This window comes from Archocentrus centrarchus, chromosome 6 (genome assembly GCF_007364275.1).
Source record: "Archocentrus centrarchus isolate MPI-CPG fArcCen1 chromosome 6, fArcCen1, whole genome shotgun sequence".
Classification (NCBI taxonomy): domain Eukaryota; kingdom Metazoa; phylum Chordata; class Actinopteri; order Cichliformes; family Cichlidae; genus Archocentrus; species Archocentrus centrarchus.
The window spans coordinates 21,110,495-21,134,829 of record NC_044351.1 but is presented as its reverse complement, the minus strand read 5'-3'; the positions used below and the strand labels follow the sequence as shown (position 1 = coordinate 21,134,829).

General features: G+C 39.9%; 1 protein-coding gene across 6 annotated transcripts in view; it reads left to right on the top strand.

The window, feature by feature from the left end:
- Nucleotides 1-24,335, top strand: part of mef2aa (myocyte enhancer factor 2aa) — a 61,488-nt gene that overhangs the window by 20,731 nt on the left and 16,422 nt on the right. For 4 of the 6 annotated variants that reach the window (XM_030730717.1, XM_030730713.1, XM_030730714.1 and 1 more), the window contains 2 exons: nt 5,303-5,506; nt 23,749-23,883. In XM_030730717.1, the coding sequence (XP_030586577.1) occupies nt 5,303-5,506; nt 23,749-23,883 (339 nt within the window). Of the gene's footprint in view, nt 1-5,302; nt 5,507-23,549; nt 23,682-23,748; nt 23,884-24,335 lie in introns of all 6 variants that reach the window. The other 2 variants (XM_030730718.1, XM_030730716.1) reach the window with 1 other exon arrangement.

Below are 24,335 nucleotides of genomic sequence, written 5' to 3'. Positions count from 1 at the left end.
AGCATGCAGGCATTTCAGCTTGCATTTAGCTTTCAGTTGGTTTTAGCTGGCTCAGCAGAGAATCTGCTGTGACAATAGGCTGCTGTGCTAAAATAAAGCTTTGGTTATAAGGTGATGTATGCGTGTGTATCTTTTTTTCCTCTCTTTTTTTTTCCGTGGGCCATGAAGCGCACAGTGCCATCTCCCTTGGGCGTGCTCCTAACCAAGGGGGAATAGCCATTAGCATATGTTCCCCATTGTCAGGAGACAGTTTAAATCGTTGCTGTTAGCTTTCCATAGTGTAACATTCAAATGAAAGAGGTCCTTAAGTGGACTAATTAGACAGCATTTCTATAGAGGATGTTGTGTAAGGACAATAAGGGCTCCCTTGCATTGTCTCAGCAAGTGTTTTAGGAGGGTTGTTAACCCTTCAGGATTTATAACACTGTGTGTGTGAGATACAGGCGGAGAAGGTAAGTAATTGCAGTGTAGTGCAGACTGTGAACTTAGCAGGTAGGTTTATATTGTAATGAAGTGTGTTGTGCACATATGACAAGTAGGTACATGATGTATGCAACCATTGTGGCATACATCATGTGCAAGATAGAGCATTTTTCTGCATCTTTTTGTTGTTTGGCCTTGCAGCGATGCACTGAATGAGACATGGAGGAAAAGTCCCGTAATGCATACTGTACGACTGCAAAGAGCCAGTTCCTGTTCAATGCCTCCATAAATGATGGCTGTATATCACAGCAGCAGAGTCATCAGCCAGGCTGACTTTGCTGATTGCAAATGAATGCAAGATAACAACCTGCAGGATTCTGATTTGCTGTATTCACAGCAATTATTATCTTTTGAGACGCAGACAGGTACACGCATCATGCACAGACTAAAAGATCCTTATATATTCCTGCATCTGCATCAGTCTCTTAGAGTTTCTAGAAGACTGGACCAACCAGTAAAATTTAGCCAATAGCGCTGAGCCAGTTCAGTGTGTATCACCTTCTTCCCAGATCAGCTGCGATTCTGTGGAACTATGGGAGGAGCAGTAGTGAAGAAGCCAAGGTATGCATCAATCTTGTAAGTTAGTGTACATGTTGGTGAAGCCTAGTGAGTGGTAACTGGTGACGTCCTCTGGATGCCATTAAGCAGGCTCACTGGGGGTAATTGTCCAAGTCATTAAAAGTTTGATGATTTTGCTGCTGGGTGGAGGGTTGCCTGCCCTTGCTGTGGCTCATTTTGGATTTTGCTCTGGCACGTCAAATGCCTGTAGGCAAGCAGTGGCTCTCTCTCACTTACTCTCCAGGGAGCAACACAGCACATAGCTCCTCTTTTTCAGTGTTCACTCACTCCTGAAGTTCTGAGCAGTCATTATTATACATTTTTTTGACAGCTAAAGAGCTCGTTGATAGACAAGAACAGAAGAAAATTGTTAAATTTGACATCCAGTGCATCTGCACTATTAGCATTGCTTAAGATGATATGTAGAATTAATAAAACTGTGGTAGAGCAGCATAAAGTAGCACAAAGTGTTAGAGACAGTTGTACTTTGAGATGAATGTGTTACTGTATTTATTGCATCATCTCTTTATTGTTTGGTGTGTGAAAACTCCAAAAAGAAAGTGAAAATAGTGTTTGTCTTCATTAATTATCTTATCTCTTCTAAGATTCTCAGTTTTAGATGGTACAACATGCTTACTTAGAATATAATGACCACAGCACACTGTCTCAGTTACAGTTTTCAATAAACTGAACAAATTAATTATCCATTAACGGCATCATTCTTGTTATTGATTAGAGATATTTCCAGGAAACCTACTTACATTTTGCTACCTTGCATGTCATCCTCCTCCACTAAACAGGATCCGTCACAGCTACTGTAGGTTTCAAGGTCAATCCCACCCACTGGATTAGCCCATTGCGCCTTCGAATGTCCACATGGGGTTCCTCGGGCTGTCCTCTCTCTCAGAGAGAGATGATCCAGGCAGACAGTCGCAGTGGCTCTGGCTCATCTCCTAAGCCCACACACTCTGGCACTGCGGAGCCAGGGCAGCAGCCACAGGGCCTGGGTCACTCTGCCAGCTGGTGCCAGACTTCACTGTCTCTGAAGCCCGCTCTCATGTCTGCCATGGGGGCTGTCAGAGGTGACATGAGGTTCTAATAAGGCCGCTAGCTCCTCACCCCTCTGAAGGTGTTAGTGACTCAGGCATCTCCTGCCATGCTCCAGTCACAGCTGCACTCTCAGTCCCAGATGTCTTGTTTGTCATCTTGGCACCTCTGCCCGCGGACAGACATTGATAGACCATTTGATTGACACGTCAGCTCTGTGTGAATGTGTGTATTGGAGTTTGTTGTAGCATATGTTATTATATGCTACACAGTTTTCTGTGGCAGAGCCTGTCTTGTGAATGTTGAAAACAATAACACATAAAGTGAATATATTAGTAAAAGCATATATGACAGGCTCATACTTGTATGTTTGTGCTATAGGTTTACACACCAGCCAAGTGGGGCTGTGATTATTTTATAACTGATGAGCCCAGTTGGTGAATGGTGAATTTACGTGCTGCTGTTGATATACAGTTTTCTAGATTTACCCCTCGAGTATGATTTTGTCAGTTCCAAATAAAGTTAGCCCATCATTGTCTACATTTTTCAGCAAATCAGCTGAACCTGCTCTTTTTAGGGAAAGATATAACTGCAGTAGTATTTAGTTTGATATGAGAAACTCATATCTGGTATAAAAATGCATATAAAAACTAAATTACCAAGCTCAATTAAAGCTCTATAAGTACAGGTTATGATGGTAGAAATGCAGAAAATGTAAATTGAGAGTGGAATTATGTTATCTTGACATTGCGAGAGCTTCTTAAACGATCAGAGTTTTCAGCCTGGCACAGAAATGCTGAAATGCTGGTATAGTCACCGATCTACTGGGTATGAGCTGTTACAATGACCTTATCAAAAGCACAAAAAGCTGGGATCACTTAAATGTATTGGAAGTTTTAATGTGGCCTCCTTTTTCTGCCCTGGCATATGGTTTTTGTGAACAGCTGTAAGGTGCAATGGTACAGTGTAGAGAAGAGTTTTACAATACTAAGGCTAATCCTGTCATTGCAAATTACATGAATTAATCAGGGAGTTCGACTAAATGCGCACCACATCTTACTGTAGGAGCGAAAAATTTGAAAACCACATTGAGTGTGTTTGTGGGTGTCTCTGACTCGATGAAACATAGGAAAGCTTTGCCATTGAACCTCCCACTTGACCTCAAGGATGTCTGTGGTTTTCCACTGTCGCACCAGTTACCCCAGAAAAGATGGGGGTGGATTGAGGTTTGTGAATTTGTGGATGCTGCTCTGCATGCCCCAAGCTTTTTTGGGTTGTGACCCATCAAATTAAGATGGACTTCTTACATGTTCTAACAAAAGAATGAGAATAGGGCAAACGGTTACAAATAACCTAACTGTGTAAGTACAGAAGAGTAATATGCTTGTCACCTTTAATGGAAGTGTGAGCAGTAGCTGGCTCTTGTAGAGGTACTCTGTCTGTGGCTGGGGCAAGGACCAGGTCTCAATACTGCTGCTGAGGTTGAAATGAAGCGATGCCTGGGTCAGCAGCTCTGCACTCAGCACAGCCATGCATCCAGGTGGAACAAAGTCTTCGCTCAGCATCTCATCCTGGGCTTCCTGCTGAAAGGTGACATCTCCATGGCTTAACAGCCACATTCATCTGCTAAAAAGCATACAATTTGTTAATCGTTTTCCCACATGACAGTCACTGCTTTCCAGTTGGGTGGGCAAACAAATACGTAAGCAGGTAAATGAGTGAGTGGGCAACGCTGGTGTTTAATCAGAAGAGACTAGAATCAGGTGGTTAGGACTCCAACTAGGTTGAAAGAGGCTGGTCCCAGCTTGACTCCCTGCTGCGGGTCCACCTTGAGAAAATCAATAAAATGCACAGTGCTTTTTTCTGTTGAGCAAAATTTACTCAAAAGCTTCATGCTATTATGATTTGTAAGGAAACATGTTATTTGGTTCAGCTTCTCCTGTACTTAAACCTTGTCATTTCAAGAAATTTCATGTTAAAATTTGGTTTGCTATGTGAGCCTTAATAACATTTGTGCACTGACAAGAAAATGACAGGAGGACAGGCTCCTGTGTGTCTACAACATGAATAATGATCCAGTGTAATTACCTGTAGCGTGGAAGATTTGAAATTCATTTATCACAGCTGGAGTGACCCTGCTGCCTGAGTGGTTACACATACACTATGCAACACATAAGATTATACTGCATTATACCAGTTAAAATGAGGGTATAGCCGCGAGCTGTGACCAATTAAAGTTGAACAAAGCAAGCTCATCTGCTCAACTCCTCTCTTAGTAGGTCAGTAAAACTGATGGAGGATACAGATCCAATGCACTCCTTTGTAAGACGGAAAGCTCTAAGAGCAGCTTTTACTAGCACATTCACACGCCACATCATATAATACACATTTGCAAAGACATGTGCTCTGAAAATCTGATTTCAAAAATGCATTTTCAAAGCTGATTTCTGAAAACAAAAAGTGCAAACACAAAGGAGAAAGCAGTTGTATTTCTGTCTGTTCTCCTCGTGAATAATGTTTTTAGCTTGAGAAAAATGAGTATAGCTTACTGCAAAGAGGGGGTGTAACATAATGACACATGTGAATTGGTGTGAGTGACCACAGAGACAGAGCTGCGGAGGTACAGGACAGAAAGTCACTTTGCAGAGGGTTGCGTTACCATTGGAGTGATGTATGACCCAGAGTCCCATCTGAGGGCTCGTGTTACAAGGCTTATGCTGCACTACAGAGATAGCTTTCCGTATATGGATTCAGGGGCTACAGTAATGTATGGACCCCTGTTGTTGCCAAAGCTCTGACTCAGCTCGCTGACTCGTGCCTCTAACCCTGACCTCTGGCCTGATAACTAGACATTTCAGACATGCACTATGTCATTTCAGTTGTTCCTAAAGCAGAAATGAATTTGTTATCTGTCACCTTGTTTACAGCAGCGTTGTTGCTCTGGTTATCTTATGTTACCATACTTGTGTATTTCCAGTGTTATTCTGCTACACATTTCTGCTGCACTTCTCTCCAAGTGTTACTCTTATACTGAAATATCTGATATTTAAGGGGTAGATACATTTTTGCTTGAAAAATATGTGTACCCATTCTACCACTAATAATTGGTAGACTGCAGCTTTACATTGTAATGAGAATGCTGAAGTGCAAACTAAACTAAACTGCATGCAGAAATACAAATTCTCTCTTTTGTTCACTTTCTGTGTTTGCTCAGGTTACCTTCACAAAGAGGAAGTTTGGCTTGATGAAAAAGGCCTATGAGCTGAGCGTACTATGTGACTGTGAGATCGCCCTCATCATTTTCAACAGCTCTAACAAACTGTTCCAGTACGCCAGCACAGACATGGACAAAGTGCTGCTGAAATACACAGAGTACAACGAGCCCCATGAGAGCAGAACCAACTCTGACATTGTAGAGGTGAGCAAGTGCGGCTTTCTTAATTTGTGATGAAAAACTTAGAGTGAGCATGTGCTTTCCCTTGTTCATGGTTTGCTATATAAAACACATGTCCAGGTTTATGTAGGGTAAGTTATTTTATTTTTTTATTGCTTCACACAGACTTTAAAAGACATATTTATTCTGTGATGGCTGTTGGCTTAGTTTGTAAGTGCTGTCAGGAAGAAGTAGCAGTTTCCTTCTAGTCACCATTCAGATAGGGCACAGGAGGTCTGTGCTCTCTGATAAGTTCAGCTTCTCTTAGGCCCATCAACTGACATGGAAAAACCTATCTCTGCACACATTAGCTGCTGACCACCATTGCTGACCTTGTTTCCCATAGATATTGTACCTGTAGGGCACAGTTCTCTGGCTACTCCTTAGTACACACAGTTAGTTTGCCCATTGCTGCAGTATTTTTTTCAGAGAAAATACAGTGTTTTGTACGTTCTATACAGCTCTGTAAAACTCAACAAGCACTTGGGTTTCCTGGCAGTTCCTGCATGCCCAGCAACTAGCGGAAGAGTAAGCCACTTGTTATGCCAGCATACAAAACTGTCAGCCAAAAGCGTAAAAGCCAAAGTAAATGAGAATAATTAGGGATACATCCTGTTCCAAACATCTTGCACTGGCACATGTGTGGTTTCTCAGCTTATTCAAGATCTGCTTTAAGAGGCCGGTATCTTCATTCTGACTAGATGAAAGCACACACAATGTATGTTAATGCCTATTGATGGAATACACACACTCAGTGTGAAGTTGCCCATTAATCTTTATTGCTATTATTTGAAATAGACTTAGATGATGATTTTCTGCAGCAAGACACTTTTTAATAGACCATGTAAACTGCTACATCCCAATCCTCTGTTTTTACTGCCACCTGCCCACTAAAACATATAGCATTTTTATTACTCCTGCACTATTAAGAGACATTAAGAGTTTAAAATGGGTGAGAATGGAAAAAAAAAAATCAAGAATGCTAGCTTTAAAAAGACTTTCACTTGGAGGAATTAGTGAAATTACATGCAGCATAAAGGAGTCAGCTGTGGCCCATTATTTTTTATTTATGCTGCTGCTGCTTGTGAATTACCTGCTTGGCAGAGCTGCACAAGAGTGTTCTGGCATCCAGTCGACTCATGCAGTCACTCCTCCATCAGGGGCCCTCAGAGCATAGCAAGGGCTCACCTGCATAAAAAATACATAAATACTTTCCTTACATAACAGTGACCACAATTTTGCTTTTGCTGTGACTCTGGAGGCTGTCTTATTACAAAAAAGACTTGCTGCAAACACCTTACACTGAGAGTCATGGGATTTTTTTACTGCGTATCAGCCTGGTCAGTCCACACCATACAAATATCTGTGGTCTGCAGATGTATGTTTATGTGAACAGCATGGTGTAATTGGAATGTACATTTTGTTGCACCAGTGCTCCCCTACTGGTTTTCTCACTTAGTACTGCTGACTGTCCCCATCAAGCTGCCCCGCTGTATAAAAGGCGAGAACAAGCCACTGTTGTCCCAGCTCACTCGGTCAGCATCTTTGCAGTTTATAACAAATGCCCCTCTGCCTGCTAGCTGTGTGGTCAGGGTTCAGAAGTGAAACAGCTGAAGCAACCAACCCAGTCCACTTCACAGCATTAACACACCGTCTCACCATTCACTTGATAAGAGAGCTGTGTGTGAGGTGCCTGATAATGTTTGGAGGCTATGATCTAATCATAGACTGTATATAAAAGATAGATGTAGCCACCGTGACATCCCCTGTGAACTCCCATTTTGGAGTGGCAATTTTAGCATTATGGCCATCACCACCTTCATTATCATCATCAGCTAGAAATGACCATATTTGATGGCTTGCTAAGTTATTAGCTAATGCTAGCAAAACTGGACCTGAAATGTTGGGTTGCCTGTTAGCACAGGGCTATTTGTTATGCAGTGGAGAGGTCCATTTTGCTGACTCGTTCTGATGCCTTGGTGGCACCCACCTGTTAGCCACTAATAATACATAAATTCTAACAGTTGTTGTCCGTCCATTTTCTTAACTGCTTGTCCATGGTCATGGGGGCTGGAACCTATTCTAACTGTCACAGGGTGATGCCGCAGTTTCAGTTGTTGTGAAGGGGTAAATAAGCTATCAAGGCCAAAACTATAAAAGTGGACACTTGAGGAACTGCAGCTGTTTTGCATTTCTATTCTGGCTTCATTTTTCCCTGAAGTTCCTGCTTGAATCTGATCATATTCTAAGAGAAAGCCAAATTTCAGCTGCTTTTCTGACCCTCTCTACCAGTGAGGACTTCCCTAGCTTTTGTGCTTCTCCACAGCTGTACAAATCCTTGTACCCTACACTGAAGAGCTGATGCATTTATAATAATGGGAAGAATCCACCCCTTCCTCATTTATCTACTGAAATAGGCCTCACATGAGGTCACTTACACAGGACACTTATCTAAATTTTTAAATTGTGTTAAACAAATCTTTGCCACAAAAACAGCCATGTGCTCACTTGTCCAGTTTTGCAGGAAAGAAAAACCGTCATCCACTTTTCATTGGTAAGACCTTTCCATGTGAGAAACTAAATCAAAGGTCACATTCCTGCTCAGTAGTACCATCTGTAGATAAAGGCTGGGCTGTGCAGTGTGGGAGAACAGTCTCCATGTTTTCCACAGATGGATGCATGCCTTGGCCACAGTTTGATAACCCAGTGGAGGGCTATGGACTTTGTCTCAAACTTGGCTCGCAGTCCAAAGCAGAGCAGTAGGCTTAGGTTTTTCTACCGTGTGTGTGTGTGTGTGTGTGTGTGTGTGTGTGTGTGTGTGTGTGTGTGTGTGTGTGTGTGTTTGTGTTTTGGTAGGTCTTGTCTGCATGTGTTTTAACGTTACCAACACTAGGCGAGGGTGAGCAGTGGTGTAAAACCTCTCTTTTTATGAATTCACCTATGTGTGTCAAACAAACCTTTCTTCATTTTTACAAAAGAAAAAAGACAGGAGTAAATAGTTTTTATACATCCTCTTAGTTTAGTTAAATTTTTTGTTTTTGTCACAGTCATAGGAAAAAGATAATGTAGCTGTGGCTTTACCTGAGTGAATACAAGCAATGTCTCTTACTGTGAATAAAGAAAATAGTCTATCTCTAGTAAGAATTACAAGCATTTTTATGTTCTGGCTTTCATACAAAATATTCAGAATACATTAGTGTTATTTAATGTAACAGTAGACTGAGTATTCATGAATGAAGTTTTCATGGTGTTGTTTCTATTGTGTTACTTATTGAATTCTGTTTATTCCACAAATGAAAATGCTGCTGTTAGTCGTTAGATTAATCTAATAATATTTAGTCTTACTCCCGTCTCCGCTTGTGGAGCTAATGAAATTTTGCTTGTGCTCCACTATAACCTCATGCTGTGTTACTGCACACAGAAAGATCCCTGTGTCTCCAGGAGAAACCTTAAAATGAGGTATTAACTTCACAGGCATAATTTTAGTGTCAATCTATTCCCTCTTTAAGCAATTCAGTGCAATTAAGGTATATAGTATATAAAGTATATAAATCAACATTTAATTGTAATCTCCTGAACTCAAGGTTGTGAATAGGCTATGGAATGGACTCTAGGTAAAATACTAATACCTTTTAAATAACCGTACAGTACTATATACAAAGAAGTGACTTTTGAGTGCTCCCTTTCATGTCTTTTACCCTGATGATTTCTGAGAATAAACAGCGTGGGGTCATTCATAGGGAAATTCTGCTTATCTTACTCATAATAAAGAGAGGTGGCCATTGTTATTGTGACTCGAGAAGAAGGGACAATTCCTTCTTTATTTATGAACGAGCAGTCCCAGTCTCGCAAGACCACTACTGTGAGAGGAAATGAGCACAGAATTATCAGGTAATTTCCATTAGGCTTTATTTCATGATCACCATCAACTTTTGTTATGAACTGAGCTGTATTAATGAGGTATGTAAATGTTGACCATTACTGAATGTCACACATTGTGTGCTGTAGGTTTCACAGTGACAAAAGCCATGCATGCAATCACAACTCAGGGTTCAGTTTGTCCTCATGTCCCGCAATCTGTGTTATACTTCAAATAATGGAGACAATCATTGCATTAAATGATATGCTGTGCTTCACAAGTGTTTTTTTTTTTTTTTTCCAGTGACTTACAGCTCAAAGAAAAATAAATGTTATTACCAGTTATGGAATGAATGCTTTAAAAAGCTTTGGGCTGAATGGGCGCTGGGAGTTTCAGATAGGAGATATTTATGTTCGTCAATCAAAGGCTGAGCAGTGATTAAGGCTCATTTCTGTCCTAATGAATGCAAATTGGCACATCTGCTATGGTGGTCTAGCTGTCCAGACTCTTCAATTAGCATGATTGATCAATTATCCTCCTGCTGGTGGCTCATTGGAAATGGAGGCTAGGGAATGGGCTGGAGGTGTATGGATGGTGGGGGGAGGGGGGTCAAGAAAAAGAGATGAAAGAACATGAGAAAAAATTTTTAAAAAAGCATGCAGAAACCTGCTTGCACTCAGTGAATGTGATTTCTTATTTTCTACTTTATGAGACTGGAAGAATAGTGAAGTTTCATTTTACTCAAAGACGGCTTCCACTTCTACAGACACTGCTTAAAATTAACACTTTAAACTACACTTGAAAAAGCTGTAATTTTATCTTTGAATGTCTAATGTTTTGACTGAATTAAGCATTTTCAGGTGCTTGAAAGAGTTGATCAGTCATCAGAGAGATCAAATCAGATGGTCAGATTAAAATTGAAAAATTATATTATTTCACCAAACGTGTTAACAAAGTCAGGCTCTGGCTTGCTTTAGTACTTTTTTTTTAACATGAAAATAAAAACCACACGCAAATTGCATTTTAATTTTTTCCTCACCCTTCATCACCAGATTTACTGATCAAATATTTATGAGAGAAAAGAGCTTTAGCCCTGCAAATATTTAATAGATCAGTACTCAGTCAACTCCGAAGGCTGTCTAGGATATTGTGGTGTGCAGATTATTTGTGTTGGTTTTAACAGCAAGAACAAACACTTGAATATCAAAGCGCACTGGTGAAACCACTCCAAGTATCAGAGGTAGCTTGTCCTGAGTGTGCATTTATAATTGTGGCATCCATTACTATTAGCGGCACATTGTTTACTCTAGATTGTGTCTTGCCAAATGTGTTTCATGTAGATTGATGCTGAGCGAGTTTTACATACACTGTTGATTATTGATATATTGATTTTGAAATGATTGTTAGTTAATAAAACTGAAACCTTACATCATACTTTAGAAAATGCTTAGCAGCAAAGCATGGCATAGAGTGGGGGAAATAATTATTTGATCCCCTGCTGAATTTGTACATTTGCTCACTTCAAAGAAATGAACAGTCTCTATTTTTTAATGGTAGGGTAGTTTCATTTTAATCAAGAAAGATAGAATATCATCCAAAAATACAGAAAAAAACAACACATGACGCAAAAGTTATGGATTAATTTGCATGTCATTGAGTGAGTATTTGATCGCCAAGCAAAACATGACTTAGTACTTGGTGGAGAAACCCTTGTGGACAAACACAGTGGAAAGATGTTTCTTGTAGTTGGTCACCAGGTTTGCACACATCTCAAACGGCATTTTGCCCCCTCCTCTTTACAGAAGAAATCCTTTAGGTTTTTTGGAGACTGACTAGGCCACTCCATGACCCTTCTTTAGCCACACTGTTTTGGGTCACGGCCATGCTGGAAGGCCCATCATGAGCTATCTTCAGTGTTCTGGCTGAGAGAAGGAGGTTCTTGTCCAAATTTTATGGTACATGGCCCTGTCTGTTGGACCCTCTATGTGGTGAAGTCATCCTGTACCCTTAGCAGAAAAACAGCCTTAAAGCATAATGTTTCCACTTCCATGCTTGACTGTGGGGATGGTGTTCTTTTGGCCATACTCAGCATTTCTCTTCCTCCAAATGTAGCAGGTCAAGTTGATGCCAGAGAGCTCAATTTTGCTTTCATCTGACCACAGCACTTTCTCCCAAGCCTTCTCTGAATCATTTAGATGTTCACTGGCAAACGTAAGACTGGCCTGGACATGTGCCTTTTTGAGCAGGGGGACCATGTGGGCATTGCAAGATTTCAGTCCATTAGGGCGTAATGTGTTACCATTGGTGTTCTTGGTGACTGTGGTCCCAGCTGCCTTCAGGTAAATAACAAGCTCCTCACTTGTAGTTTTGAGTTGATCACCCACCTTTCTCATGATTATCCTCACCCCATGAGGCAAGATCTTGCATGGAGCTCCAGACCGAGGGTGATTGATGGTCATTTTATATTTCTTCCATTACTAAATAATTGCACCACCATATACCACCACCAAATAATTCTCACCAAGTTTTTTGCTGATGGTTTTGTAGCCAATTCCAACCTTTTATTGGTCTACAATCTTGCCCCTGATGTCCTTGATGACTACTCTTTGGTCTTTCTAATGGTGGTGTAGAGGTTGAAATGGAATCAGCTGATTCTGTGGACAGGTGTGCTTTATACACATAATGAGTCAAGATCAGGGGCATCTGTGATCAATCGATCGAGCGATTGATTGATTGATTGATTGATTGTAATCTGGGCACACGGCCAATCTGTTGGAGCCAGAATTCTTGCTGGATTGTAGAAGTTCATATATTTCTCTCAATGACCTGTAAATCAATTTATAACTTTTATGTAATGTGTTTATTCTGGATTTTTGGTTGATATTCTGTCTCTTTCCATTAAAATGAAACTACCATAAAAATTAGACTATTTCTATGTAAGTGTGCACCCTCACCTGGAGTTAAGGATGAAAATCTATAATTTTAGTGGTCAAAAGTCAAGCTCACTGGATTAATGCGAGTCTTAGTCTTGGTAAAGCAAATAATCAGGATCAGCTGGATGGATTGTATCACATTTAGCACAAACATCCACTTGGACTGAGAGATTAGAAACTGAAATACTAGAAATAGTAGTTCAAGGTCAATGACATGTGACCTCACTAAAAACATTTTGGGTAATAATTTAAAGACCCATTATGCTCATTTCTGTCTCCATATTTTTATTCTGGCTTTACATTAGTCACAGTTGAAAATGCTCCTTATTTACCCTTCAGTTTAATTCATCCTTTGCCTTAAACAAGATTGCCTGCCCTGTGCTACATTAAGGACATGACCTATCATTCACCTAACTAACCTAAAAAAATAAAGGGAGAGATCAATGTAAATGCCAACCTGGTTAACTGGTGGAGACATACAACAAAGAGATGACAATTCTAGTTGGTTTAGGGAAATTGAAATTGAATGAAAACCCAACTGTGAGACAAAAATTGATTTGTATGTTTTATTTCATAGCATTTATATACAAAAACATAATAATATAAATTTCTTTCTAGACATCCAAAAGTTACATATCCAAACAATTTTTAGGAGCACAAATTATTATTATTTTTTTCTATTCTTACTTTTGCTTTAGTCCTACTACACTTGCTTGTTTCTTTATCTCTCAGGTATTATCTCATAGGCTACAAAACATGTTTGGTGGATGCTGCAGTTATTGCACTGTTCATTTATTGGTCACATAAGTAATATAGTAATAGATATGTGCTGCCCACACACATATACACATTATCAGAGTTATTCATACCAATGAAAAAAAGAGTCTTTTTTCATGAAAGGTTAACATACATAACAGTTCACATACTTTTCCCTCCATATACTGTAGCAAGTGGGAGAATTTGCCAGGTTAGGAAAACAGGTTGTGGTATTTTGAATAGTATAATATATATAAGTTTGAGAGCATTAACATAAATTCTTCTACTTATTACATACCTAAATGTAGCATCAGTTCAGATTTAATCAGTAGTGAATTTTCCAAAATGTAGTGTTAGGTGGCTGTAAGAAGTGAGTGGGTTACCATTCAGTACTACTGGATACAGAACAAATACATGATTTGACTAGTGTTACAGATGTTGAGTTTCTATGGGAATTTGGATAATTACACGTACGTGACACCCAGTGAAAAGTTTTGTGCATTTCTGCAGCTTTTTTTTTTGTCTTTGTTCCAGGTCTGCTGACAGTAAGTTTTCTTTTTTTTTTACTTTTCTTTTTTTTTATGCTGTTCTCTATTTGCTGCCTTTGCATTGCTGTCGTGAGAAACATAGAAAACATTACGTCCTTTTCAACAGAATGTTTTTCTCTGTATCGACGTCGATGGGCAACGCTACCTAATCTATTTGCCGACTAAATCTTTCTCTTTCTTGTATGTAAGTTCTGTTAGTATCTATAATTTTCCGGTGTGTTTACATTCATGAGAAAAAAAATCACATTGCATTTCTAATTTATATAATATCACGGTGAAAGTGTTTGATTTTAACTAAATTTTTCTATTGTCCGAAGCTAAAGTTGACGTGTTCTCTGCAGTGGGTGCTATTTAAAGGAATAAATATATAGAAAGGTGAGATGACTTCATTCTTAGTTCTCCATAAAGCTTCATGCCCACCTCCGTTTTTCGCCTGTATCTTTCTACTTTACCCTTTATCTGCACTATGATCATCCTTTTTTTTGGTTTTTCGCCACAGACCTCACAGCAGCAGTGATGAAATATCCCTTTTAAGCTAAATCAAATGTCATTGCTGTTGACATAGATTTATTGGGTTGATGTTGATTTTTCAAGGCTTTTCAATATATGTGAAATTTTCAGCCAGCCCATTTTTAATATTACAGAAAGAAATACATGTAGTTTGGGGCTTCTATGACTTATTGAAGTGATATTAAAATTATTTTTTATACTTAATAACTGTAGGTCACATACAGTACTGCACACCAACTTAAATATGATGATATCACATTTTGGAAGTTTTTGTTTTGAGTTAATGGAAGTTTTCTGTGATACTGCATTGTAATAATGAAGATTTTTAGAGTCTTCTCTTTGTTGCCACATAAATATGAAACCTGTCAGTCAGTCTGTTGTCTCTGGAGAGGGTGATAATGTAGCAACAGAGGCAGCCATTAATTAGTGTTTCTGAAATCCCATTATCGCCTCTTCATTTGGTGTACATATAAACACACAGTGTTGTGCAGATGCACTTCTTTCTGTTGCCTGTATGCACAGACTGTTTTTTTGTACCTGAGAGCAGGCATTTAACCTTTGGTATTTCAGGTCAGGTCAGCTCTGCAGTCAACTTTTGTTGCCTGTCAGAACAGACATACAGACATACTGACTGTTCATACAACATAAGCCGCTATTTTCGGATTAGTGCAGTGGGATGAGATAAAAATAAAACATTTCATACTAAAAACAGATGAGTTATTTTTGACGGCTAGAATACTTCTGTGTTACTTTTATAGTTGTAACACGGGGTTTCAATTGTATAGTTTCAGTCAGTCTTATGTTTAGAGTAGAGAAATATTTAATGTGAGACAAAGTGAAAAAGTAAAGTTTCATTTTTAATAATTACTTCTCGTATTCCATTTTATGTCTTCATTATCTCTCATGGAGAACTTTGATGAAAGTTTTCTGAAAGGCCTTCTTTTGCCACAGCGAGCAGTATTAATGGTTCTGTTGCGAGCAACATGCTGTGTTTCAAAAGTGCCCCTTTTTATAGGACAAGGACTCCTTTTCCTCTGGGCTTTTAGTGAAAAAAGGTCAGCAGTCTTCTTTTGTAGTTTTCTGAGTGTAATGAAACAGATGTTGTAATGTTCATGCAGATATATGTTATAGCTATAGATGTGGGGGTAATGTGTGCTCTGCTGTGGAGCTAATTGTTACCTTTAATTGTTACCCGATGGCACCTTGAAATGTAGTTTGATTATTGAAATAATCAGCAGTATCCCTTTCTGTATGTGGGATTTTGTCTTATGGGGCTATAGTTACCTTTTGAATTGCTGAATGGCTTAACTCAATAATCAAGCACTGTTTTTCTGTGTATTTTAAGTCCATCATGTACTACATCTCGTTGTTTTATTATGACTCGGCTGTGTGTGTATGTGATTCCTGTTACCAGGTTACTGCTAAGAGATTTTTGCTTTTGGCACATGTCGTGCTTCATTGACGTCAGAGCCCTTTTTCCACCCTCAACTACGTCGCATATGTCTCATTTCAAATGGAGGGTCTTTTAGTGAGCAGCTAATGAAAAAAAAATATAACAACAAAGACCACAAGACATGGTATCTTTGAAAGACTACTTTCCAGTGACACTTTTCCAGTGAGCTTACTAGTACTCAAAGGTTTAAAATAGATAACTGAGCACACTTTAGTTATTTACTAAGGAGAGAGTTATATTTTAAACTAATTAATATATTGTTCTTGTAAAAGTTTTTTTTTTTTAATTGAACTGTGCAAAAGTATTGAGTCATCACTAATTTCTTTATGTTTTGTTAGGAAAATGGGAAGTAGGTGCACAGTTTATTGAAAGCTTTAAGCATACATTGTATATAAGGCAAGATCAGGCAATTTCAGATACACTTCATCTACAGTGGATAGGTTTCTAGGCCTGCCACTTCTACTTTTGTCCTTCACATGTCCAGTTTCCTCAGATTTTTTTAAGGGCACATCATGCTGAGAAGATATGCCAGGTTTTTGGATAATAGCTCTTTGAGAATCACCATGTTGGTGCAAAAATACAATTTTATGCCTGTCAAGCTGTTATCTTTGGTAATGTTTTTTTTAGCTTGAACTAAAGTAATGAGAATAAATTATGTGTTTTTGCAACAGGCTGTTTATGACAAAGTGCCTAAAAATTTTATTTTCATCTATTTTTTAAATGCCCTGAAAAACTGCTCCTACCTAGCATACAGGTTATTTAGTCATTTCTGACCAGCAGGAAAGTGGACCTTTTTCTTTTCTTTTTTTTACGCTTAAATTGTTTCTTATAAAATTTGTGGTAACGATATGACATTATTGCATATTGCATATTGCATATAACAGCATATTATGCATATCGCCTCAAACTGGGCTCAAACCACACACCTGTCATAAACTGTGGTAGGAACCACATGAAATGGGTCATACACTAAGCTGACCTAATTTGGTTTGATCTAGTTACAGATCAACAGCAATGCTAGTTATGCTAAAGATTAGTAGAACCACAAGCCATGAGTCCACTGACTATGTTCTTCAGTGACCTTGCTTTTGTTCACAGCAGCTTCTGTGAGTTAGTTTGTGCAACAATCAGCTTGCCCTTGTGCCCCCCTCCTCCTATTGTGCATGCTGTGCGGCCAACCCCTCCTGCCCAGGGGCGAGGACAGAGCCAGCCTGCTGGGATTGGGGGGGTTGGGGGGGGGGGGGTGCTAGGGGTTAGCGGGCACTGTGCCACCTCCCCCCCCCCCCGACTGCCTGGTCTGACTGGGAGCAAAGAGGGAGGCTGCTGTATCTCAGATTGATGAGGACAGGTCTGTGGTCTGGGTATAGAGTGTTGCAGAACAGACGTCCTGCTGGCACATCCTGCCCTCTTTGCCGCACGCCCCCCAGCCCTTCGTACTCGCCTTATCGGAACTCCTAATTGTCCTTATGAATATTTTAGAGGCGAGCAGGAATGGGAGTTCAGGGTTGGGGGTATGGTTTCAATGGCTCTGACAGCTAATGATCCACTCAATGACCAGAGAAAGAGGGAGATGAAGAGACTGAGAGTAAAATGGTTTGAAGGATTTTCTGTTTGTTAGAGTTTTATTAGTTTTTATGTGTGCCACCACTTTCACGTGGGCACGGGGTGCTTGTTCTCATTCTTTTTAATCCGTAGATAATGATGACATTGGTTTGCCTTTATCCTCAATTTGTAGTTTAATTCCCTCTTGTCTACACTGAGAATATGCAGTCCGCTGATTGAGACTGTTCTCTCTGACTGTGGCAGCTAATGGCTTTGTCACATCAGTCATTCACCACAGTCTCAGAGCAGAAAGCTTTGAAGGGACTGCTCACTGCACAGCAATTACTCCTCATTCAGTAAAATCAATGGGCTATATTAAATTGGGAATCTAGCCAACCAAACACAGGTAATCATTTGCAGTATATGATATAAAATATCAGATTTGCCTCATGTCTACCTGTCACATTTTTATTTAGCAAATATAGCCACTTTAAATTTATGGTCCGCTGACTTTAATGCCTTAGTTCATTGTTGTCTTCCATTGTCACTGTAGCTTCAGGTGGGATTGAATCTCACTATTTATGTTGTTTTTCTAACAGCTGCAAGAGAACAATGTCAAAATGTAATGTCAAGTTGCCCCCTCCTGCTCCTGCTTCCTGTCCGAGTAACTAGACAATGGACTGTGCTAAAGGAAGGACATGAATCCAGTCTCATATCCTGATATCACTGTACTCTGTAATGAGTAATGGTCATGAGATTAAACAAGATATGTCTGGGAATTACAGAGATCTCCTTATCTAAAATCTCCTTGCTCTAGTCTCACAGTATGTGGTAGGAAATGGAGAAAGATGGATTCCTAGTAACCCAGTGCTGGACACTGGCAAACGGTGTGTAAAGACCAACCTATAGACGCTTTTATTCCCCTCAAGTGAAGACTACAGCACCACAGAGGAAAGGGAACATGGTGGTACTGAAAGAGTGTTAAGATGTTATATAAGAGCAGAAATATCCCTCAGTAGATAAAAGCCTTCCTATCAGCCACCTCCCCATGCTGATTTCCTAGTATGTTCACACTCAAAGAAGCCCTTTGATAAGCACATTAGATGGAACGGCCTGGACACAATAGTGATGTCATGAGGATTAGCACGCTACCTTGCTTAGTGTAGCGGTAGGCACAAAGGCTAATTCACAACACTGCAGGGCAAGAGGGGCAAAGAGTCCAGGCTCGAATGAGGTGAGGGGAGGCCGCAGGCACAACAACCCGTTAAAATATAGCTTCTGTGCACTTTAGGGGAGGCTTGAACAAACACCACATGGATTAAACATTCATGATCTACTCCAGTTTATAACACTACAGACTGTCTTTCCACAGAGGGGTCTGAATTGGAGCTGTGGTAAACCAGTCATAGGTCAGGTGGTGCTCTTCCAATAGTGAAAGCTACTTTAAGTATAGCCTTTTGCTGTGATTCAGGCACAATAGAAGAGACTGCAGAAACAGCCTCTTCATGCCCTCCTTTCAGCCATCTCCCCCACATTTTTGAAGTTTAGCTTTTATACCTAACCACTATCTTTCTCCTTTCACCCTCCCTTCTATTCATGTACAGTAGAGTACAGTACATGAATAAGTTAAGTGCAGAAAGCTCTCTTGACACAAGAGAAGGAGAACATCAGAAAGAAATGGTTTTCCAAGACTCACAGCAGCAGAGTAAATTGCTTGGACCCATTTCACTAAAAGTACTTCTCAAGAAACAGGTGATGTAGGTGGCTTATGCAATAGTTTGGGTTTTATTTTTAACCCATTGAATGTGAATATCCTGCTAAAAAGTAGACCGAAGGGCCAGAATTGAGCACAGTGATGTAAAAATGATGAGTTGTCATTCCCAGTGACACACATAAACTGTCCAAAGTTCATATATTTTAGTACCAGTCCATGTCATTGTGCAGAATCACATTAAAAACAGAATTTATATTGATATCAGATCAAACTGGAATGCAAGATGAGCTCTCACCGTTCTGCTGCTTCCTGCACTGAACATATACTGCCGACCTAAGGAGGCAATTACTGTGCTGAATGCTTCCCATGGTAACAGCTAGGTTAATAGTCAGGGCTCAGATGGAAATGATGGATAAATGTTTTCTTCAGGACAAGGAAGCTTCAAGGCCTCCTGCAATGGAAAATATTTTTAAGAGAAGTATCACAAAAGCAAACTGATGGACACACTTAACTATAGATGCACATTCAGACAATAGGGCCCAGTAGATTTTGTCATCAGCCACTCAGCCTCATTTTTATTTTAGGAGCCAAATTTCTATCAATACAGGTTTGGACCACTGTGAGAAAATAGCAGCTGGCCTTGTTCCCACTCATCTTTGTGAGGCTCTCAGGGCCTCGTGAATAGATTACACAAGTTCCCTTGTCTATACCCTTTGTAACCTTCTCCCGCAACAAACAGCCCATATCTTTCATCAGACATGCTACTGAAAATCTCAGCCTCAGTTGTATTCACGTCTAGCCAACTTTCCAAAAAGTACAAACCCCACAGCTTTATTCAACATTTGAGAGACATTTTAAAGCTGCTTTGAACAAACTGTTCATAATGCAAAAAAAGAAAAGAAAGCTGCTTTTTATCCTTCCTAATCATGCATTTCTCCCTTTCCATGTCAGAACTCTGTAGTGTCTGGAGCAGTGTGTGGTGGTTTGTGGTTGGGTGGCCTTCAGGGATACATGTAGTCCCTGCTATGGCTATGTCTCTGTGGGTCTGCCTCTGATTGGCTGGCATGGGGAGCCAGGTCTTGACAGGTGTTTGGAAGAGGGGCACCTGTTTGGCCATGTGCTCATTTAGTGATCCATTTACTGGGAGCTGTAGGCAGTGTCTGTGGGGGGGCACCCAAAACATGCCAAGTAATTTAAAAGAAGAATTACAGCCATGCTTTCCTTGGTCTTCAATGTTGCATTGAGTAGAACACTGCAGAGATTAACTCTTGCACAACACAACACCTTCCAATGCATATTTTTGAAGATAATATGTACTGTAGTGACTTGTTTCATGTATCATAGAACAGATCTCAGCCTGCCCTTGACTGCTCTTTGGTTCCTGCTCGCCCACTATGCTTCTACTACCCCTCCCGAAATGGCTTGGGCCCAGTGGGTGTGGTGTACTGAAGGCTGGCCAGGCTTGTTGTGAAAGTGGAGCAACCCTGCCCATCTCGCACAGCCATGCCCGACCAATCTGACCAAGATATTCCCATAATGAGCAGGTTGGAACTTAAATTAGCAGGTTGAGATCAGATCTTTGGCTCGTTGGTGGAGAAAGTGCATAGCTTAACCCCAGTAAACACAGGCCTTTCAGGACACTAACTAAAGGGGGTTCGTTCAGTAAACAGGAAATGAACCAGCAAGGCGTTTTCTTAGAATGAGAAGAATGCCTCCACTCTGTACCACACCAAACAGTAATGCATCTGTGGTATAGTACTGGTCATTCATTATCCAGAGAACTTCTCTCTCTTGCACTCCTTTGGGCATTGTGGACACTTAACGTTTGAAGAGATGTGGGTGTTTTTTCTGAACTTCCTTGTTTCTGTCTCAACTATGCACAGCATCATGTTTCTCATCGCACATTGCACATTAACGTTGTTCTTTCGTTTTAAAATATACATTCCTCAAAAATAAAATGTACCTGAATTGTCGACACGTGAAAATAGAGGGAGAGTTGGGGGTTTAAAATTGTCTAGTTTTAATGACAAATTACATTATGCAGGAGTCTCATACAGCCCAGGTTTTAGGAAATGTGACTTACACTGAGGTTGTGGTGAGCAGTGCTGGGTTAGCCACATTGTCTGCACAGACCTAAACGTGCTGTCACATCGCTGTCAGAGGATGTAGCAGCTGTAGAAACCCCCCCTCCCCCCATCCCCTCACCACATATACACACACAACGTACAGACATTGCACATATGCACCACACACTCCTACTCACATAGTTTCTGTTTTTCTCTGTCTCTCTCTCACACACACAGGCACACATTTTCCACTTTGCTGGGTGATGAAGACCAGAAACAGAGAGTAAGGTCTCATTAGTGTGTGTAGATTCCTCTCCTCTGGTGTGCACTCTGACCCCTACATCCACAGGAGTCAGTGACCTTCCTGTAGACACGAGGTCTCCAAGACAGGGCAGGGTGCTGCTGTGGACCTGCAGCAGCCTGATAGAGGAGTCTTGAGAGCCACACATAAATCATGTTTTGATGTACACTGCCTAGATATCACAAACTGTCACATGCTGTCAGCAAGTCTTGTTAACACTGCTTTTCAGAGCTGTAATGAGGAGCAGAGAATAGCCTGTATGAAAGTGAGCAATAGAGCAGTGTTGCATTTATTTATTTAGTTGTATGTTTCTTCCCCCTAAAGTTAGAATAGGCTCTTTATAACATCACAACAGACCATCTTATGTAGCTATAATTTCTCAGTTACATGGTTAAATAAGCACATTTAACCAGATTTTGATAATCCATTTTATTCTCCACATGCATTAACTTTAATAAGAGTACACAAGTGCCAACCATACTAATTTGCAGACTGGATGTACTCTGCTGTAGAGTTGTTTTGTGCAGGGCATTCTGCTAGATGCGTGGCTCACCCTAGCTGAAATATAATGAAAAATATGAACATGCACAGAGTAGGATGTGAGGACAGGGATGAATAGAAGGGGTGAGATCATGAAGAAGAGAGAAAGAAAGGAAAAGGGAGCTTCTCTGGTGATGGATGAAAGGGATACAAAGTGACTTTTTCAGTTTATCCTTGTTCCAGAGTCTAATCTTCTACATCTTATCTCACTGTGTTTGTAAGTGTTCTAATTGTTTTACTGACAAAAGGAACCCCCCCCCCCCCCCCCCCAAAAAAACCAAACAAACCAAAAACCAAAATGGTACAGTAGATGATATTTTCAAATGTAATTTGGTTTAAAGTACAGTACTTTTCAAAGGTTTCAGGTACATTTATGAAAATTTACCTTAATGCAAAGTACAGAAAACAGAAAAGTCAAAGTCAAAATTCTTCATTTGTCTCCCTTGGGAGAAATTTATCTTGGTTTAAAAAGAAGAAGAAGAGGGTACCCCTGCACAACAGAACAAAACCAACCACTCAATCTGATAAATACAAAAAACAGAATAATTTACATAGAAAAAATAGAACTGTAAATATAAAACCAATATACATTTTAATCAATATACAATTTAAGAACCTATACAATTTGCTATGTGTACTTCTTCATCATGTTAGCTCATTGATTGCCTTAATTGATAGGGGTATAAATGAATGTTTGTACCTGTTGTATTTACATAGAGGAACCCTGTACCTCCTACCTGAATTCAGCAGCACATACTCTGTGTGCAGAACATGGGAGCTATCAGTCAAGATGCTATTTGCCTGTGCAATAAGTGCTCGGTCAAAGAGTTCCTGAAGGTTGGGGGGGGGGTGACCCAGAATTTTGCCCGCTGTTCTTATTAGATTATGGATTTGCGTTTTGGATTTGACTGTTAGATTTCCAAACCAGCTAGTTAGACCGTACCGGAGTAAGTCTATTATGACCTACCCTTGCATAGAATTTATCAAGGTATTTGGCAGGGAGATTATTTCAGGCATCTTGAGGAACATAACACAGTTTTTCCAAAATTGGACTAGCTCAGTGTTTGCTGTACACTATATATAAAAAATGGCCGTGATAGTGCTTTAAACCTTTGTTCTTTCTAATAGCAAGCAGGGGGTGACTCATCTGGTTGCAAAAAAAAAAAAAAAATCTTATTGCAATGAAGTCTGTTATTAAGTTATCCTACTGCTCACTTTATTTATTTCCTTAGTAAGCGCTTTTCCTGAGTGTTTATGGTCTCGATCACTAGATTCAGGCCTTATTTACCATAATGTGATGGTTTATTTCATAAATTCTAGTTAGAGTACAATAGACAATAAAGCAGGGTATGCTTTTGGGAATGGTTACTTTATGACACGTGACGCTTTATTAGCCATATTCACCTCTCTGTAAGATGGCAGTGGCCAAAATGCTCAGCCTGAGGCTTCAAAATGAGAGTTCACAAACCAATGGGTGACATCACATTTGGTTTTTTATAAATACAGTCTATGGTGTTTTCTGTCTTTTCATTTGATCCTAGACTGACGCAGTGATGTTGTATGGGGGCCATACCATCTGTTACAGACCTGTTGTTTTTCTCGTCATTGAAGACATATATTTATGACTAACTGTGTCTGTTATGCTACAGAATTATTTTGCGACAGATCAGATCCCTCCTGATGTGCAGTGGTTAAAAAAAAGACAAAACTACACTTCTGATACTGTATATAATAGATGACAAGCAGCAAAAACACAGAGCCACTTCTTGTACATTGTTTCTTTTCAACTGTGCAATTTCATTTCAGAAATTGAGAAACAAAGGCCATAATGACTGTGCTAGTCCTGATCCTGATGACTGTTTTGGGCACAGCCCCCTCATGGATGACCATTTCGGCAAACTAAGCGAAGACAGTGATTTAATATACAAGCGCTGTGGTGTAAGTACTTCCTTTGTCCCCTGCTGTTTTGTGTTGATTCCTGTCTTTATGTTGATGTTCACTACAGGCGCTAAACAAGAAAGAACACAGAGGTTGTGATAGCCCGGACCCCGATGCCTCATATGTCCTCACTCCTCACACAGAAGAAAAGTATAAAAAAATTAATGAGGAGTTTGATAATATGATGAGAAATCATAAAATCGTAAGTACTGTAAATGCAATGTTCTTGCTTGGCTTTGTGGCACAACGGATTTTTGGCTCTTTTTTTTTTTTTTTTCCATTTAACTCTTTCCTCTTTTTGTTGTCCCTCCAAAAACCTCTGTTAACTTCTTTCAGACCTACACTAAAGATTAATGCCCCCTCTACAGGGTGTGCATTTGTTTCTTGCGTTGAGTTGTTTTTTCAGCTGATACTTTGGCGCACCCTGATAAGATCACATTTCATTTACAGATGAAATGTTACATGGTTCTGCTAGAAAGATTACACCCTAGTATCATGGTCATGTTGTCACAAATCAAACTGCACTCAATATTTAAACACAATGGATTTACAGTAAATACTCTAAAAGTAATGTGAGTGTTTATTGTAAACAGTTACAGATCCTTTAATTTAAGGGTGTCTTTTTTGTTTTGTTTTTTTTTGCCATCTCAAACC